We start from the raw sequence: 15834 nt of genomic DNA, 5'->3' as shown, positions 1-15834 counted from the left end.
GTGGCCGAGTGAACACTGGGTAGAGTTCCTATTGCTTCTGCCAACAAACTTCCCATGTAAAGGTAAGAATGGCAGCTAGCAATATATCATATTCCAGTCAAACTGGAGCCCGTGAGGTGTGTTAACTTTACACACTTTTGACACAATCTTTTTGCTGGGTACATGCCACTGGAATGTGAAATCAATTTGTACCTAATTTTATAGTTGGATGTGGAGATAGTATAGTACTGAATAGTTTGACTGTGCATATTACAATAACTATTCCACAGCTAGTTGAAGTCTCTGGTTATAATTTGTCTGTTGATTGTAAGTACAGCCTAGTACTAATGCTACCTAGATACTACCATTAGTACATAGGACTTCTTGAATCATCTGTTAATAAGTTACGGAATATATTTTGTACAATTTCTACTGATTTGAGAACCGGGATAGGAATTTTTTGATAAATCGATCCCATTATGAATGAAGCTATACAGCTATGTGAAGTTATGTTATTTAGTGTGCCTGTTGCACCAGATCTGTTAGTTTCTTTTTCAGGCTTGTTATTCCTCTAATGTGGCAGCAAGTACTGGAATTCATATTGGTAAGGCACAATTTCTATCATCTTTCCTGTTGGAAGCTTTCTGTCTTCGTATAGGCACTCCATTATTGCTCTTTTTAATACCCCATTTGGTGGTAATTGGCTATATATCCACTCTATCAATGATTCCATGTCATCTGCAAAATCTTGCATGTGCCATTGAAGGAGTTTGGGCACTAGGATCTTCCTCTTGCTTGTTACTCGTATAAATGCTTCCAAGTATTCCACTTTTGCTCTACTTAATTGATCTACAACATCTTCTGGAGTATATATCCACATCTGTAAATTGTAAAAACTAATATGGTTAGCTTGAGGTTTACTGGTAACACCAGGTGATAATTGTGTATATGGTCAAGGAGATTATACTCACTGCTGGTGAAGACCAATTGCCTCGGCAAAGTGCAAAGGTGATGTTCGGTTCTGGATACCGCAGTCCATAAGCCCGGCGCAGTAACATTTCCTTCTCGTTTATGAGATCCTATGATAGAAATGATGAGTTAGGTGAAGAGTTTGAAGATGCAGAGAATAGTGTAGGATTAAAACTTCCACTTTGTTTGAATGATTCCATCCCCTGCATATTATTTGTTAACCAACTCCTCAGATGAATTAAGATTTTTTTTATATTCTGAGGAAATCTAAGATAGTTTAGTTTCTTCTTTCTTATCCCAGTTAGCAAAGATTTACTTTGTATAGGAGTTGGCCTAGGGGTTGGAGAATAATCAAATGTAGGTTTAAAGAGCGCTCTGCATAGGTAATGTTGCATGCATAGATGTTTTTATGCATTCCTCTCTAGTTTCAATTATAAAATATCAAATCACTATACTTAAGAAGATGGAAATAGGATGATTCTGTGACTACTTACAAGTTTTGGATCACTTGGATGTCGAAGAAGGTAATGCTCAATTGCCAGTGCATTCAACACTATTCCACCAACATTTAGAGCTGCCTGGTACAAAAGTACGCATCAGTTCTTCCCTATCATACAGATTTAATTTTCTAAATATTGCTTTCTTATTCTAGCTTTGCTTCATGCTACTGAACATATTTTCTAAGCCTGCAAAGGATGAAGATCTGCAGCATGGATACCTACCTTGTTCAGAAGTGTCAACATTCCCTCCTGTGTATTTGGCAGCCCATATTGTAAGTAAGCCTGGTTCCAGAATACAAAAGAAGTGTGTTAGTACCAAAAGTTTTGGTATCTAGTTGGATTCGGACTGGTTGAAGATTTCTTACAGTACATGCATTATAGAGGCATTATAGATGTTGATCCAGAAAGCTAGCTTTTGTTTGTTACTCAAGAATGACAGGTCCACGTAGCATAACTTCTGCAGCAGAACCCTGATACAGAGTCCTACAGCATGTCAGTTTTCGTTCTTACAGTGAATATTTGCTGACTGAGGAATGCACTGGGTACCTCAATTTTCTGGTTGCAGGACAAGAATCTGAAAGCCGAGCTATCTTCAGTGAGTTTCTTGTGATTTGGATGAATTTCTTGTAAGGGCCAAACCCAATTTCTGTGCCATCCTGTGAAACTCCATCATCACTGGTGATAGATGATCTTGCTTTACAGCTGAATGTATTTTTGGGTGAAAAGCCTTTGGAGTTGATGCAGTTTAAATTGTGCTTGGAAGCAGCAGAAGTTGATTCTTTTTCTGATGATGTCTGGTTTAGTTTTACAAATATGTTTATCAAGCATTTGAGAAGTTCTTCAGAGAGTCTATTTGGTTCCTCACTGCTAGCTTCAGCATCTATGATGCGGTTTGGTTTATTTCTGATAATTCTCAGGTATCTCTTGGCAGTTTCTTCTGCTTTCATTCATGGTGCAATGAAATTTAAGTGAATAAGATATATTTCTTTATTTATTACAATTTCCATACGGAGTATTTGCTACATTTATTCTTTAAAAGGAGTTTCTGATTGTATAGATTGGAATTCTGATTTTTTAAAAAGCAGTTTTTACTAACCTTTCGCAAAAGAACTTTCCATGTCTGAGATAGAGCTCAAAGATAATCTTCCATCGTCTAAACTGCTTTTTCGCCTGTTATGACTTGTTACTGTAACCCATTTTGAATCTTTAAGCTCTCTACCATTTTGCTGTTTGTATGGCAATTGCCACTCAAGGTACTTTTTCGGTTGCTCTAACTCGCTATCTTTGATAAGTTTCTTCTCGTTGTATTTGTTCTTTTTCAGCTTTTCAACTTTAGTTTCTAGCCAATTGATTTCTTTCTCTACCATTTCTAATTCTGCTAGAAGCACCTGTACCTGCACCAGAAGCTTAATTTAGACTGTGATTTTGGACATGTTTTGCAAACCTTGGATTCCGATTGGTTATAAGTTATAATATAATTTAAATAACTCTTAAGAAATTTTGTGGTTACATTCAGAATTTCTCATGTGATTATTAATGTAGGAATCAGTTAACATTTTGTTTTCTTCACTGGAGTTATTGTATTAATGCACAAACTTCATTATTGTTCTTGTTTTTATGACCTGATAACCTGCTAACTTTGGCATGTCTGCAAGTTAACTAATTTCAGGTCTAACATCTAGGCAACTAGTACTACGAGAAAGCGAAAGCTACAATTACCTCCAGGGGTAGCCTTGAAGAAAGGCAAGAACAGGAAAGAAGAGATCCCTTTATTGCATTCTGCAGCACGCCGTTTATCTGCAGCTCCCCAGTTAGTCTCTCTTGCAGTTCCTCAACCTGTAGGACATAAAATCAGGTAATCAAAGTTTTCAACATTTATAAGAATATTTGGTAGCCAGAGTCTATCATCGAGATTAAAGCTCTGATAATTTTTGTTGTAGCTGTATAAGCTGGAGATTCTTAAATATTCAAAAGATATATTACCTCCTCCTCAAGAGCAATCCTTCTGCGTTGCTTTTCACTTGATGGCATTAGGAAGTCTTCGAATTTCATTGTTCGTTCTAGCAAGAAATTTCACAATTCACACATACATATGAGCATTCCGGTTGGTGCCCATAACGTTAGTCGAGTTATAAAGGACAAATGACGAGACAGAAATAAAGGCAGCAGTACAAAAAGGTAGGAAAGGAATGAATAACGAGAAGCAGGTTGAGTTGAGTTGAATTGCGGTGGAGAGGTTAGTGATCAGGTGATGGTGGAGAAAGTATAACTTATCAAATTAAGGTTATTAAGATAATAACTTTAAAGGAAATAAATCACATGAAATCATTTGTGTTCATTTATTTTTATGCCTATTTGAAGGGAGGTGAAGGACGTGAAGCGCATGACTGTTTTTTTTCATCTTTCCCAAAATAAAATACTTCTTACAGGTTTATACTCAGAATTCATTGAAACAGGTGGCACAATAGATAAAGAGATTGTCAGGATTTTGGTGCTTTGAATTTGACAAGATTATTTTATGTTTTTAATTAAATTTAACTAGTTTTTGACCTTGGCTTTAATGATATTTTAATCAAGATCTGCAAAGGGGTTAAAACTTCAACATCAGCAATGATATGTCTATAGTGCTGACTATATTAACTGAATGTAACACATTATACCACGTACCAATTACTAATTCAAGCAGGAGAGGACTTTTTAAACTCTTTGCAAGTCTTGGGTCAGACGGGTCTCACATCAGACACGTAACAAGTCACACCTTTGAGAGTTCGAGTAATATAGCAAGTCACTTTTGTATCAAGTCACACCTTTGAGAGTTCGAGTAATATAGCAAGTCACTTTTGTATCAAGTCACACCTTTGCCCAAATAATCCATGCTATGTTTTATGTTTTTTAAAAAAAAGTCACACCTTTGCGTTTGAGAGTTCGAGTAATATAATAAGTCACCTTATGGTGTTTTGCAAGGAAATTTTGAAAGTCGCTTGAATAGTGAGAACTAAACCTTGAGACAAACCCATAAAAAGGAATTTTTCAACCACATATATCCATAACTGTATCCATTTCGAAGTATTTTCTGCCGTTTTGCGGTAGTGATGCTTCAACTAACCTGAGTTCTTTAGCTATGCTGTATTGCTGTTATAGCTGATGAATCAACATTCAACGTCTAACCATTTTTTTCCCTTAAACTTGAGCCTTAAACAACTATTATTTAATTTAATTATTGACTTGTTGTATTAATTTATTTCTTTTAAATTACTGTTAGCCTTTTGGTCAACGAATATCATAGACGGATTGATTGGGAACAAAAGTAGACTAGTTTAGTAGATACAAACATGCAATATATTATAAAGTCAATCACTTATAGGAGCTGAACTTATTAATACTATATTGCTTAGGTCCGCTAGCCCCATTTTGAAATGAGTAGTTGAAAATGACAAGATTATTTATGCTCAATATATGTAGTAGCTGAGAATATTGAATCGAATTTGAATATCTCAATTCAATTTTGAATCTTACTAAAAGCTAAATGATTTGAAATTGACTCGATCTGAAATTAAATCGATAAGAATTGAAATTAACTCGATACGAATTGAAATTAACTCGATACGAAATTGACTCAAACTAAACTCAAACCATACTTAAAATTGAATGATCAGGTAAAATTGAATGATAGTGTTAAAATGGACCTTGCCGAAATATAGTATGACTCATGCCATATAGATGAAGTTGACTTGAACCCGGATACTAACTCTACAATTCCTCTAAAAATGAAACTTCATTAAGTAAAAAATTACGTAGTAATACACTTTATCGCCATTTGTGAGGATTGAACCCACAACCACATGGTTAAGAAGCACATGGTCTACTTGAAATTTCTCCAAAAACGAAACTTTCCAAAAACAAATCTCGCCGTCTGTGGGGATCGAACCCACGACCACGTGGTTAAAAGCCACGCGCTCTACCACTGAGCTAAGAAGGCTTAATGATAATTACTTCAAGTTTAACTTATATATTTAAATTCGTATATATCTTACATTGCAAAATTTAAAAACGCCGTCTGTGGGGATCGAACCCACGACCACGTGGTTAAAAGCCACGCGCTCTACCACTGAGCTAAGAAGGCTTACTGATAAAATATTTAATAGATTATTTTTTAGAATCATAAATAAATTTAATTATATTTGATCATGAATAAATTTCACTAGTTAACCTAAGTTTTCATATTTCCTGCTTGACAATGAATACTCCTTTAATGCTTAATTTCTTCAAAGTTTTTTTTTTTTTTTTTTTTTTTTTTTTATAAATAGCGTTTGAATCATCAATACAAAATAGTATTGTACTTCATATGAATACATTTTTTTTTTTTTTACTTCCTTAGAGTATAAGTTGGAGATTACAAAACCATCAATAAAACAATGTAAAGGAAAATGCAAAAAGATGTGAATACTTTACTTTGTTGCATGTATCATTAAGTGAAGTAATAATATGTTGGAAAAAAAGAAAACCAATCAATTTTCTCAATAATAAATAAATACAAAGTACGAATACTCGTATATCACAATAACTAATACGCTGTACAATTTCCTCAAAAAAAAAAAAAAAAAAAAAAAAAAAAAAAAAAAACTAATACGCTGTACAATCAGCGCAATTTAGATGAAAAGTACAATTGGATCCTGTCACGAAATAATTTCCGTAATTTCATTAGAGTATAGGGTAGCATATTTATACAAGGGATTAGGGCTCATGAAATAGGCCCGTTAGCTATACAACATACACACTAAATATAGGCCCTAACACCCCCCCCCCCCAATCAAGTCACAAATGCCCAACTTGCCTAGTAAATACATAAATTGACTTTTACTCAAAGCCTTGGTGAATATATCCGCTAGTTGATCAGTTGTCTTCACATAAGATCCCTACAAGGCTACAAGATTGATAGATTTTGTTGATTTTTTTTTTTTTTATCTTTTGCTGAATAAAGATATCAATTGAATAGATTCTAAGATTTGAACTATATTACAAAATTAGTTGTCCCAAGTCTTCTGAGATCAACTCAAAGGTGAAGACTTCCAAATCGATTCAACGTTAAAACTAGAACACTAGAAGGTGAAAACTTCCAAATCGATTCAACTACAGAATACAAATATTTACAATAACTAATATTGATTGAAGTCCAACTCAATTATGATTGATTAATAAAGAAGTTAATTACTCATCAGAGTCATCACCGTAGCTACTCTTCCATCCTCCAAACTCTTCATCATCGTCGTAATCTGATGCCTACAAAATCCAATATGAACACACAATTTAGATATACCGATTGAGATCATTCCTACAATCAATACAAAAAGGTTAAGTGCCAAAAATGGTATAACGAGTAAGTTGGAAATCTACAACAAAGTCACTACTCACTAATCAATTTGGTGTTAAAAACTTTAGCATTTCTACAATTCTACCTTTGCTCTTATATAGTTTCTTATCCACAACTCTTGTTAATACGGATTATTACTCAAGTATTTTAGATTATCTTTAGAATTACTACTTCATTGTACTAAAGTTTTGAAACTTAGATCAGGTACCAAAACTGTAATTATGCATGTTATAAACATGTACTTTTCAACTATTCAAGCATAATCATGCAAACTAAAAGAATATTTTCCTTAACATCTAAGAAAAAAGAGAGAAATTGTACCTTGGTGAATTTAGCACCAACTTTGATCTCACCACAGTACTTATCATTACTTCCGATCACTCTGAACTTTGTCGGATTCATTTCATATGAGCCATTCTCCACTCCCAAAGCTAGAAGATCTTCCACATGAATCCTGTTATACAACACCAATTACTCGATTAGCCAACCACCTAAATCAATCACAACTCCAAACTTAATATATATGTCTTTGGATATAGCAAAGTTATATTCATTCTGCTGTGCATCACACACAAAATCATGTATCTATAATAGATTTCTTTTAGCATACCAATTGATCATTGAACAACCTCAATCTAGACTTACTTGTCACATTACCGGAGCAAACAACAAGACTATTATTTTCATCCTAGTCAATGCCAAAGCCAATTGTTGAACTAATAATGATCTAAATTCAAGGCTTTCTAAAGTGATAAATTGATTAATTTTCATCAGTAAGAATTGATATAGAAGGAAAAAAAACATACGTCGTTTCACCAATGTAATCATCAGAAGAGAAGGTGTCGTGGTCCATGATCTTTAGATTGATGTGGTAGTCACTTCCTGAGCCAGGGTACTCTGCCCTGAATGTCAATTTTTGGTGCCATTCTGGATTACCGCCTTGTCCTGCAATGGACAATATGCACAATGGTTAAGTAAATTTCAATTTTTGTTATGTCTAAAGCCTAATCAAGCTCGTAACAAAAGGGGTTAATCAAACTTTGATCTTATAATCTACTCTCAGCTCAACTTTTCTTGTCCGAAATTAAGGTTTTCAACTAGCAACATGACAACTAAATCTAGGCAAACATAGTATTAACGCTAAGCTAAATAGTAATCAAGTGGAAGAACAAAAAGGTAATAATGCAAGTATAAAGATAAAAATACAAACCTCTTGCAATTTTGGTCTTTCGCTCTTGGCCTTTGTACTTAACCACGACATAGGGATCAATTTTATCTGCTAACAAATAATAAAAATAAAACCGTTAACAACTTTGAAGTGCTAAGAAAACTTGTACGAATCGATGTAATTAAGAGAATGAATCAGCTTGAAACCATCAAAAGTCCCACGTATACTTCGAAGTTGTGGCATGCATGACTCAACTTATAATAAGCCATCTAATTATCAAAGGACAATTAAGCTTGACTCAAAGTTTCTTATGGGTGATTTAGCTATCATACACACAAAAATCGAAATCCAATGGCACACAATTGTCCCTCTCAACAAACTCAATTAATCAAAGTCTTAATCTCATGAGTAGGGTCGACTACATAAATCAAAAGTGATTATTCAGTTTAGTCCTCCGCAAAAAACTGATTCAATAAATTACTACACCATATGTTTATTTTATTCGTAATTGATATCTATATTATCTACTCCCTTCGTTTTTAAATTAATGTAAATACATTAAACAAATGGCATAAACTCAATGTTGACTCGATTTGTTACAATTTGAAACTGACTGGAGTCAAAGTATGACACAACTCTTGCATGCATAGCTGCCAATCTGCATAAATTACTGGTGTACATGATTTCCAGGATTATATAAAGCATAAGACGACAATTTTGGTTCAAAAACCAACTTTTTTTGAATTTGAAATTTGAATAGCATTATTTTTCATTGGGTGTTACAAATAATATTTCCTCCGTTTTTTATTAGCCTAGTTTAGGGGAGTATGAATTAGAGAATTACTCCAGGAAATTAACAGAACAACTAGTCAACTACTGTAATTATCATAAGTTAATCAGCACTATTGGTTTATAAAGAGTTGTGAGTTGTAACACCCGTAAAAAGTAATGATGTAAACGAGATTCAATCAATACGCGCAACTATACTCGAGATCAAAACCAATCTTTAAAGGAGATTAAAACATAATCAACCATCTTAATTATATTGTTGAACTTCTACCCAAATTTCTCCAATGCCCTTCCAAATTAATGGAAATTTCTGTTGTAATTAGTTTTAAAATACTCAAATTTCCAGGACGAATTTACCAAATCATATCAAGCATGCATGAACTTATACAACATGTGAAATAATAGTGATGTAAAATTAGCAAAACTAAAAACCGAAATAAATCATAAAAATAAATTAGAGAAAAAAAAAAGGAAGAAAAACAAGACATACTTAGAAAATCAACGTTGGGAAGACCAGAAGCTGCAACCACTAAAACCTCAAGCAATCCTCCTGTCATTTCTTCCTAATTATCTTTTTACTTTTTCTCTTATTTTTGAAGTAAATAATCTTCTGATGAATTTAATTAAAAAGTTATAATTTTGTGGCTTAAAAAAAAAAAACAAAAATTTATTAATTTGTGCGAATTTAGTTTAAATGAAAAAATTAAGGTTTGGAAAATGATAGATGAAGTTTATTTGCGGAGAGTAAGTCCTTATATATATAAGGTGGAATAAAGCTGGAATCGTTACTCGTTTTTGTGATAAGTTGACGGAGAAAATAATGAACTACTCCGTATTACAGAATAGGTCAGGTCAAACTTTGATAAATTAGGCTATTTCACTATTTTATTTTTTTTTGGAGGGAATTTCATAATAAAGAGAAACTTTGTTATTTAACTATTTTTTAGGGGTTAATGTAATTAAAGTACGCCACTTTTGAATTTTGATTACTCTTATATCTGACATTGATGTGCTAGTAGTTGTATTTGTACCTGGGATTGTAGGAAGATACTATATACGTATCCATTATCCAATAAGTATGTCTAAATTTTCTCATATCCGTTAATCACCTTGTCTATAAAACAAGGTGATCGTCGAGTACTAAGTATTGTTGGACTTGTTTAGTTCACTCTATTTTTGATATTTGATCGAGTCTGAACTGGTCTGGTATAGTCCGATTTGACCTGATTGTCTAAATTGACTAAACTTTAACCTTAAATATACCATAATCTATAAGGAAAAAAATGTATAAATTGGAGTCTTGTTAGATTCGTAATAATGTATGTTTTATTATGTAATCTTCGTCTTTTTTCATTACGAATTAAAATTAAAGATATTTAGCGATAACAAATTGCAAATTAAACGAGGATCTGATCTAAACTTATTTTTCTCATCAGATCTGATTTGAATTTATTTTTTCTTAAATAAGTAAAAACTAGTTAAACTAAACAAGACTTATTTTTAGATGGATGAAATATTTATAAATTTACATACTCCATGCTACCTCTACTCATCAAAAATTGACTCAGCTCATTCATTATTCAAGCAATCAAAATCAAATAATGTCAACCATAAACCGAGTACAATTTATGATTTATATAATAATAAAAAGTAAATATTTTTCTTACATGTGAAATCTAGTTATATTCGTTACTATATTTAAAGATTACATACACGCTGCAAATTACTTTATATGCCAAAAATATAGAAGTTAAACTTTCAAAGACAGAAGAAATACGAAGTATGTTTTGTCATTACGGATAAATAACATTGTGTGCAACATTAGGGTTTAAAAACATTAATGGTAGATTACATCCTACTTGAGGATGTTTTCTCGAAGATACGGTAAACTTCAATGTCCTAGAATGTTAGAAAGTCAAGTCATGCGAAAATTCTTATGACATATTCTGATTATTAGTTAATTAATTGATTGAGTTTTTTATACTTCCGTTTATAAAAATAGAACCATGGCGGCTTTAATTTATGTCAAACCATCTATACTTTGACCGCTAACAACTCTTGTCCAACATAATGATAATTGGATAAAATTCAACGAGCTTTGTGGCAACTACAACGTTTGCATATAATTGTGGGAAAAAAATGATTAAGCAGCACAAGCAAAACTAATTATTTTTATGTGAATTTGCATATATTATTATATATATATATATATATATATATATATATATATATATATTTTAAGAACAATGTTAATTAAAAATTGGAAGATAATAGCACAAGTTAGTCAATGTTCTTTCACTGTATTTTGGAAGATTAGGAATATATAATTAGTATAACTGCAAGGAATAATATTTTCTTTGTTTACAATTTATTCAACTTTGGAGTTTGCTGCATATTGGACAACTTTGTTTAACTTTTTAACTTGTCCAAATAAAAGCTTGGTAATATTAATATGTAAATGTTGATTATTGAATCAATTGGATCTTGTAGTAAATGGATTTCCATGTATAATAAAATGGTTACCTATTTGTAGGGAAATTTGCCGAGCAGCATTTTGATCCTCATTTTATTGAACACGGATACACATTAACCGTGTTTGTAGTGACTCAACAGAGAGATCAAGTAACAACGGAAAGAGGAGGGGATATGGAGGGTTGCCGGTCACAAGTTACAGTAAATCATATACTCCGTAGTTGGGATTATTTGTGAGAGAGTATAGTTGGAATAGACGGAGTACTAGTTTAAGTCCCCATCAGTTTATACGTATACTCTATCAATTTGCATTGTTGGGAATATTTCTATAATTTTATACAAAAAATAATAATATTCTAATGATTCGAAGAAGGATTCCAACAATCATTTTTAAACAATCAGATAACATAAAATGTATAATCCATACTACGGAGTAATAACAAAAGCATCCATGACAGAAGCTTTGGCAAGGACATGAAGTACGAAGTACTAGATTAAGATCCAAAAAGTCTGAACGACTCACCATAATAACAGATTATAAGATCCCAGTTCACATGACATTTAAACTAAAAGAACAAGCAGTTTATAAACTGTTTCAGCAGATTATAGCCCAAGCTGATTCAAACTAGAATCACATCATCCACCGCTCATCTACTAGGGGCTGGTGATGCATCTGCAGATCGAGATCTTGAGCCAGATGGTGATCTAGAAACACGCCTTGGAGAATCTCCGCGGCCTCGTTCTTCCTCAGCTTCATATTTAGCTTTCCTGGAATGAGGATAACCAATAACTCAGTATGAATGCGGTAAAACCTTAATTAACAAATGACAGTATCACAATAGAAACTCAAAAAATGAACACAACTTTTTGTCATACCCAACAGCAGTTTCATTACGATCTTCATGATCAGGGGAAAATGATTTACGGGCATCTCCACCACGTGGTGAATCCCTTGGCGATCTCGAGCGATCAACAGGCCTCCTACTAGGAGAGGCTGAGTACTCCTCACGTCTTCTGGGAGAGGGGGAATAGGACCTGAAAACAACATATTAGCATTATAATGCACCCTCATGCATATGCATATTAGAAACTTGTAGATTTGAACAGCATTTAAAATGCACCTTGAGTGATGAACTCCTTTAGAGCCAGAACCAGAGCGAAAGCGAGGCGAGCGTGAGCGGGAAACTGATCGTGAACGAGAGCGTCCTGACAACAACATAGAGATACCCTAATCAAACATTGATCATAAAGGATTAAGTAAATAAAATCTATGGTTTGGCATCAAAAACCAGATCAAATAGGAGTATAACTTGGATTTTTTACTACGAGTAACATCTAGAAATAGAGCTATTTATTCCAGAGCTATATCAAATAATTAAGGCAACTTAGCAACTAAACAGAATATGAGCATCAGACATGGCCACAAATATGGGCTAACTGCACAGTATAGTATGATAACCATACGCACAAAACTGCAATAATATTAAATCTCCAGTCCCACGATTAATGAAAAAATCGTAAAAGACCCAAGGCAAGAAAAATGCTTCCTTAGATAACATCAATGACAATTCATAAGCATAGACCAATACTTACTGTAACCAGGTGATCTTCGTCCACCATATCGTGGACCCCCACTTCTGCACAAGATACCAAAAATAAAAACAATCATCAAATAAATATCTCACTACTACCCAGGCTCCCATCAAGCATTCAATCACAAATAGTCTTGAGGTCAAAACAGATATGCATGCCTACCTCTGCCTGGTTTTCCGGCGCATGTCCTCAGGCCTTTTTCTAGACTCTGAAGCAACAACTACGCTGATCTCTCGTCCAGCAAAAATCTGCCCATTCATGTGATATTGAGCCTCTGAAGCATCATAAGAGTCCACAAACTGCACAAAGGCAAAGCCACGAGGTTCCCTGTATGGCAATTCATAAACAGAGTTCACAAAACACTCAATGCATAACAAACAAAGACCGAAATGTGCAAACAAACAGTGAGTGATGCAAGACCATAATGTCAATACATATACCTCTTTCTTGATTTACCAAAGCTCGTCCTTAACAAGAAGCCCAAACCAGCCTTACACAAAATGCAATACAGAGTCCACTACTATGGTACTGACCTTTCCATTTGCACTCAAAAAATGTGAATGTCAACTTCAAAAGGATGGGACTTGAAATTCCTCAAATGCGCGTATTTAAATGAATCACGTGCAAATAAATGAAACTCTTCAACCCTGGATGAAACTAAAAACCTTGCCATCTTGTCTTCATTTCATCAAGAATCAATCATCATTCTTCAACTCAAGCTTTCATTGATAATCATCACATACTTTATCTTCATATAGGTAGATTCTTCTTTATAACATTACTTCTAAAATCTTGGCAGGCAAAATGTTAAGCAATCATATACAGTGGATCTTGATCAAAAGTGGGGCTTGGGCTTGTTTAACTTCAAACCAATACACCCCCTGACAAACCAGTTCAGAAAACAACTTATTGACAATCAAAGAGATATGTTTGACAAAATTTGAAGAATGTCACTTTACATAGGCACTATCCAAAGAAATTTCGCAAGCATCCACATATTGGCATATTGCCACTACCCTCATCCCAAAAAATGTAGTCCCAATTATTTCATTTATTAGTTCCAGGTTATTGAACAAACGAAGATTATGCTATTTCCATATCAGGGATAGAGACTGACAGTGCCAAGGATGAGTGGAGATGCACAACACAATTAATAATGCAACTAATATAATGTATCAATTAATGTAAAAAGATGGTTGATCGACGAAGAATAAGAAAATGACATGTCAAGACCTACGATTCCTGGAAATTAAAGCACAAAACAAAAGAAAGCAAAAACATCTCACCCTGTATAATAATCCTTTGGGATATAGACGTCACGGACAAGCCCAAATCTTTCAAAAGGAACTCGAAGTTCTTCAGGTCTACAATAACACGACTTTCGGTTATTATTTGCAGTGTTAAAAAAAATTATTCCTGAAAAATAAAATTAACAAGATAACAAGCATAAAACAGTGTAGTGAAAAGCATCATATGCGGTTACCTGCAGTCTAATGGAATGTTACGAACCAACAAGCTTCCATGATTTGGCTCCTTGCGTCTTCCATAACCACCATGTCCTCTTCTTGGAGGACTGTAACCCCGTCTTGGGGGGCTATATCCACCTCTCGGAGGGCTTCTTCCTCGACTACTATAACCCCTTCGTGGGGGACTGTAATAACCAGGGCTGTACCTCCTCATGACGTGGGCTACGATACAAACAAATCATTAGTTACTTTTGAAAAAGCAAGAACTACATCGATAGCAGACAATAAACAAAGTGCTTAAAATACCTCAATAACACAACTAAAACAGGGACAACACTTCTAGACAGAACCTTATATACCAACACCAAGGGAACAAAGTGATAGAAAACAAACCACGCAATCAAAACAAGTTCTCAGGCTCATACAAGAACTAATTTTTATTTTTATTATTTTTTAGAAGCCACAAAGGGCGGGGGTGAGAATCGATGCCAAGATCTCCTGTAATCATAAGGGGAGCTCTAACCACTTGAACTAAACTTTGATGAAATTTTGGAAATAGCTATACAATAAGCAAAACAAAGCAATTTTCTACAACATATTCAATTCAAAAGGAAGCTGGTAAATTGAGACAAATGAATCGCAGGTAAAGTTCCAATCTTTTACAAGTATACTGTATAATTAATCAAAAACATCACCTACTTCATACAAAAATCTAGTACGGAAAACCTTTAACCACCTTCACCTCTAATCGACTGACAATAAGAATAGAATTCACCAACCCTAATTTCTAGATTATATTCGAAAAAAAACAACAGAATCCACAGATAAACAATCTCAAAAACACAAAATCTACCAAATCAAAGGTAAATTAATTCACTAAATACAAACATAAAAAAAAACTTTCCAAGAATCAAAATTAATTTAACAACAAAACAAAAACAAAAACAAAAACAAAAAAAATCGCAGATTAGGGTTTCGTCGCCGACGAATAAAAGAAATAAAGATAACAAATTAAATTCATAAAATTGAAAGGTAAAAAAGAAGATGGATTAAGAATTAGAAGATTACCAGAAATTGGATTGAAAGAGAAAGTTGATTGAAGAGGAGAGAGAAAGACAGAAGAGAGAGAATTGAAACACGAACTCCCGAAAGAGAGAGAAAACCCTTGAAACTCAACGCCTAAGCTTGGTACTTTCTTTTTAAATGACGACACGAAAACGTATGTACGGTTAACTACTGTGAACCGTTGGCCGGTTCAGGTGTTGGTATTTTCTTTCCTTGCGGACCGGAAACACTTAAACTTCAAACTCCTTATTTATTTGACTTTTGCATTATTCAAGACTTCACGTATAATATACGGTTTACCATTTGGACCAATGTTTTATGTTACGTAATATAAGTACATAAAAACATACATATTCATATAAGAATTGTACGGTATTAATTTTTTTTCAAAAAAAAAATAAAATTATCAATTTATATGGTGTAGTTACTGAATGTTAGCTTTTTATAATTTATATTTATTGT

At 33.6% G+C, this 15834-nt stretch overlaps 3 protein-coding genes, 1 long non-coding RNA gene and 2 other non-coding genes across 7 annotated transcripts; 1 reads left to right on the top strand and 5 right to left on the bottom strand.

Annotated features, from left to right (window-relative positions):
• Window positions 1–142: 142 nt before the first annotated feature.
• Window positions 143–3571, bottom strand: LOC145556608 (uncharacterized). The gene is made up of 9 exons (XM_081618260.1): window positions 3432–3571; window positions 3168–3284; window positions 2545–2842; window positions 1995–2385; window positions 1819–1918; window positions 1671–1730; window positions 1443–1526; window positions 951–1058; window positions 143–859 (listed from the first exon to the last, which is right to left on the bottom strand). The coding sequence occupies exons 1-9, from the start codon at window positions 3498–3500 to the stop codon at window positions 551–553; spliced, it is 1536 nt and encodes a 511-aa protein (XP_081474386.1). The 5' UTR covers window positions 3501–3571; the 3' UTR covers window positions 143–550.
• Window positions 2856–3848, top strand: LOC145556609 (uncharacterized). The gene is made up of 2 exons (XR_014091908.1): window positions 2856–3303; window positions 3389–3848. It is a non-coding gene; the product is annotated as an uncharacterized LOC145556609 (long non-coding RNA).
• A 1507-nt stretch (window positions 3849–5355) lies between these two features.
• On the bottom strand, window positions 5356–5427 carry TRNAK-UUU (transfer RNA lysine (anticodon UUU)). The gene has a single exon. It is a non-coding gene; the product is annotated as a tRNA-Lys (tRNA).
• A 72-nt stretch (window positions 5428–5499) lies between these two features.
• Window positions 5500–5571, bottom strand: TRNAK-UUU (transfer RNA lysine (anticodon UUU)). Its single transcript has one exon. It is a non-coding gene; the product is annotated as a tRNA-Lys (tRNA).
• Window positions 5572–6585: 1014 nt separating this feature from the next.
• Window positions 6586–9423, bottom strand: LOC145556607 (16 kDa phloem protein 1-like). Of its 2 annotated transcripts, none has more exons than XM_081618259.1 (5): window positions 9267–9423; window positions 8030–8095; window positions 7626–7764; window positions 7141–7273; window positions 6586–6728 (listed from the first exon to the last, which is right to left on the bottom strand). In XM_081618259.1, the coding sequence occupies exons 1-5, from the start codon at window positions 9331–9333 to the stop codon at window positions 6657–6659; spliced, it is 477 nt and encodes a 158-aa protein (XP_081474385.1). In that variant the 5' UTR covers window positions 9334–9423; the 3' UTR covers window positions 6586–6656. The 2 variants fall into 2 exon arrangements, with proteins under 2 accessions (XP_081474385.1, XP_081474384.1); XM_081618258.1 differs by having other exon boundaries at window positions 8030–8098; window positions 9267–9413.
• A 2198-nt stretch (window positions 9424–11621) lies between these two features.
• Window positions 11622–15493, bottom strand: LOC145642345 (serine/arginine-rich SC35-like splicing factor SCL30A). The gene is made up of 8 exons (XM_081693482.1): window positions 15376–15493; window positions 14325–14529; window positions 14128–14205; window positions 13004–13168; window positions 12842–12885; window positions 12370–12454; window positions 12125–12283; window positions 11622–12016 (listed from the first exon to the last, which is right to left on the bottom strand). The coding sequence occupies exons 2-8, from the start codon at window positions 14519–14521 to the stop codon at window positions 11896–11898; spliced, it is 849 nt and encodes a 282-aa protein (XP_081549608.1). The 5' UTR covers window positions 14522–14529; window positions 15376–15493; the 3' UTR covers window positions 11622–11895.
• Between the last annotated feature and the right edge of the window lie 341 nt (window positions 15494–15834).

This window comes from Chenopodium album, chromosome 8, assembly GCF_948465745.1.
Source record: "Chenopodium album chromosome 8, dcCheAlbu1.1, whole genome shotgun sequence".
NCBI lineage: Eukaryota > Viridiplantae > Streptophyta > Magnoliopsida > Caryophyllales > Amaranthaceae > Chenopodium > Chenopodium album.
This window is presented reverse-complemented; position numbering and strand designations above follow the sequence as displayed.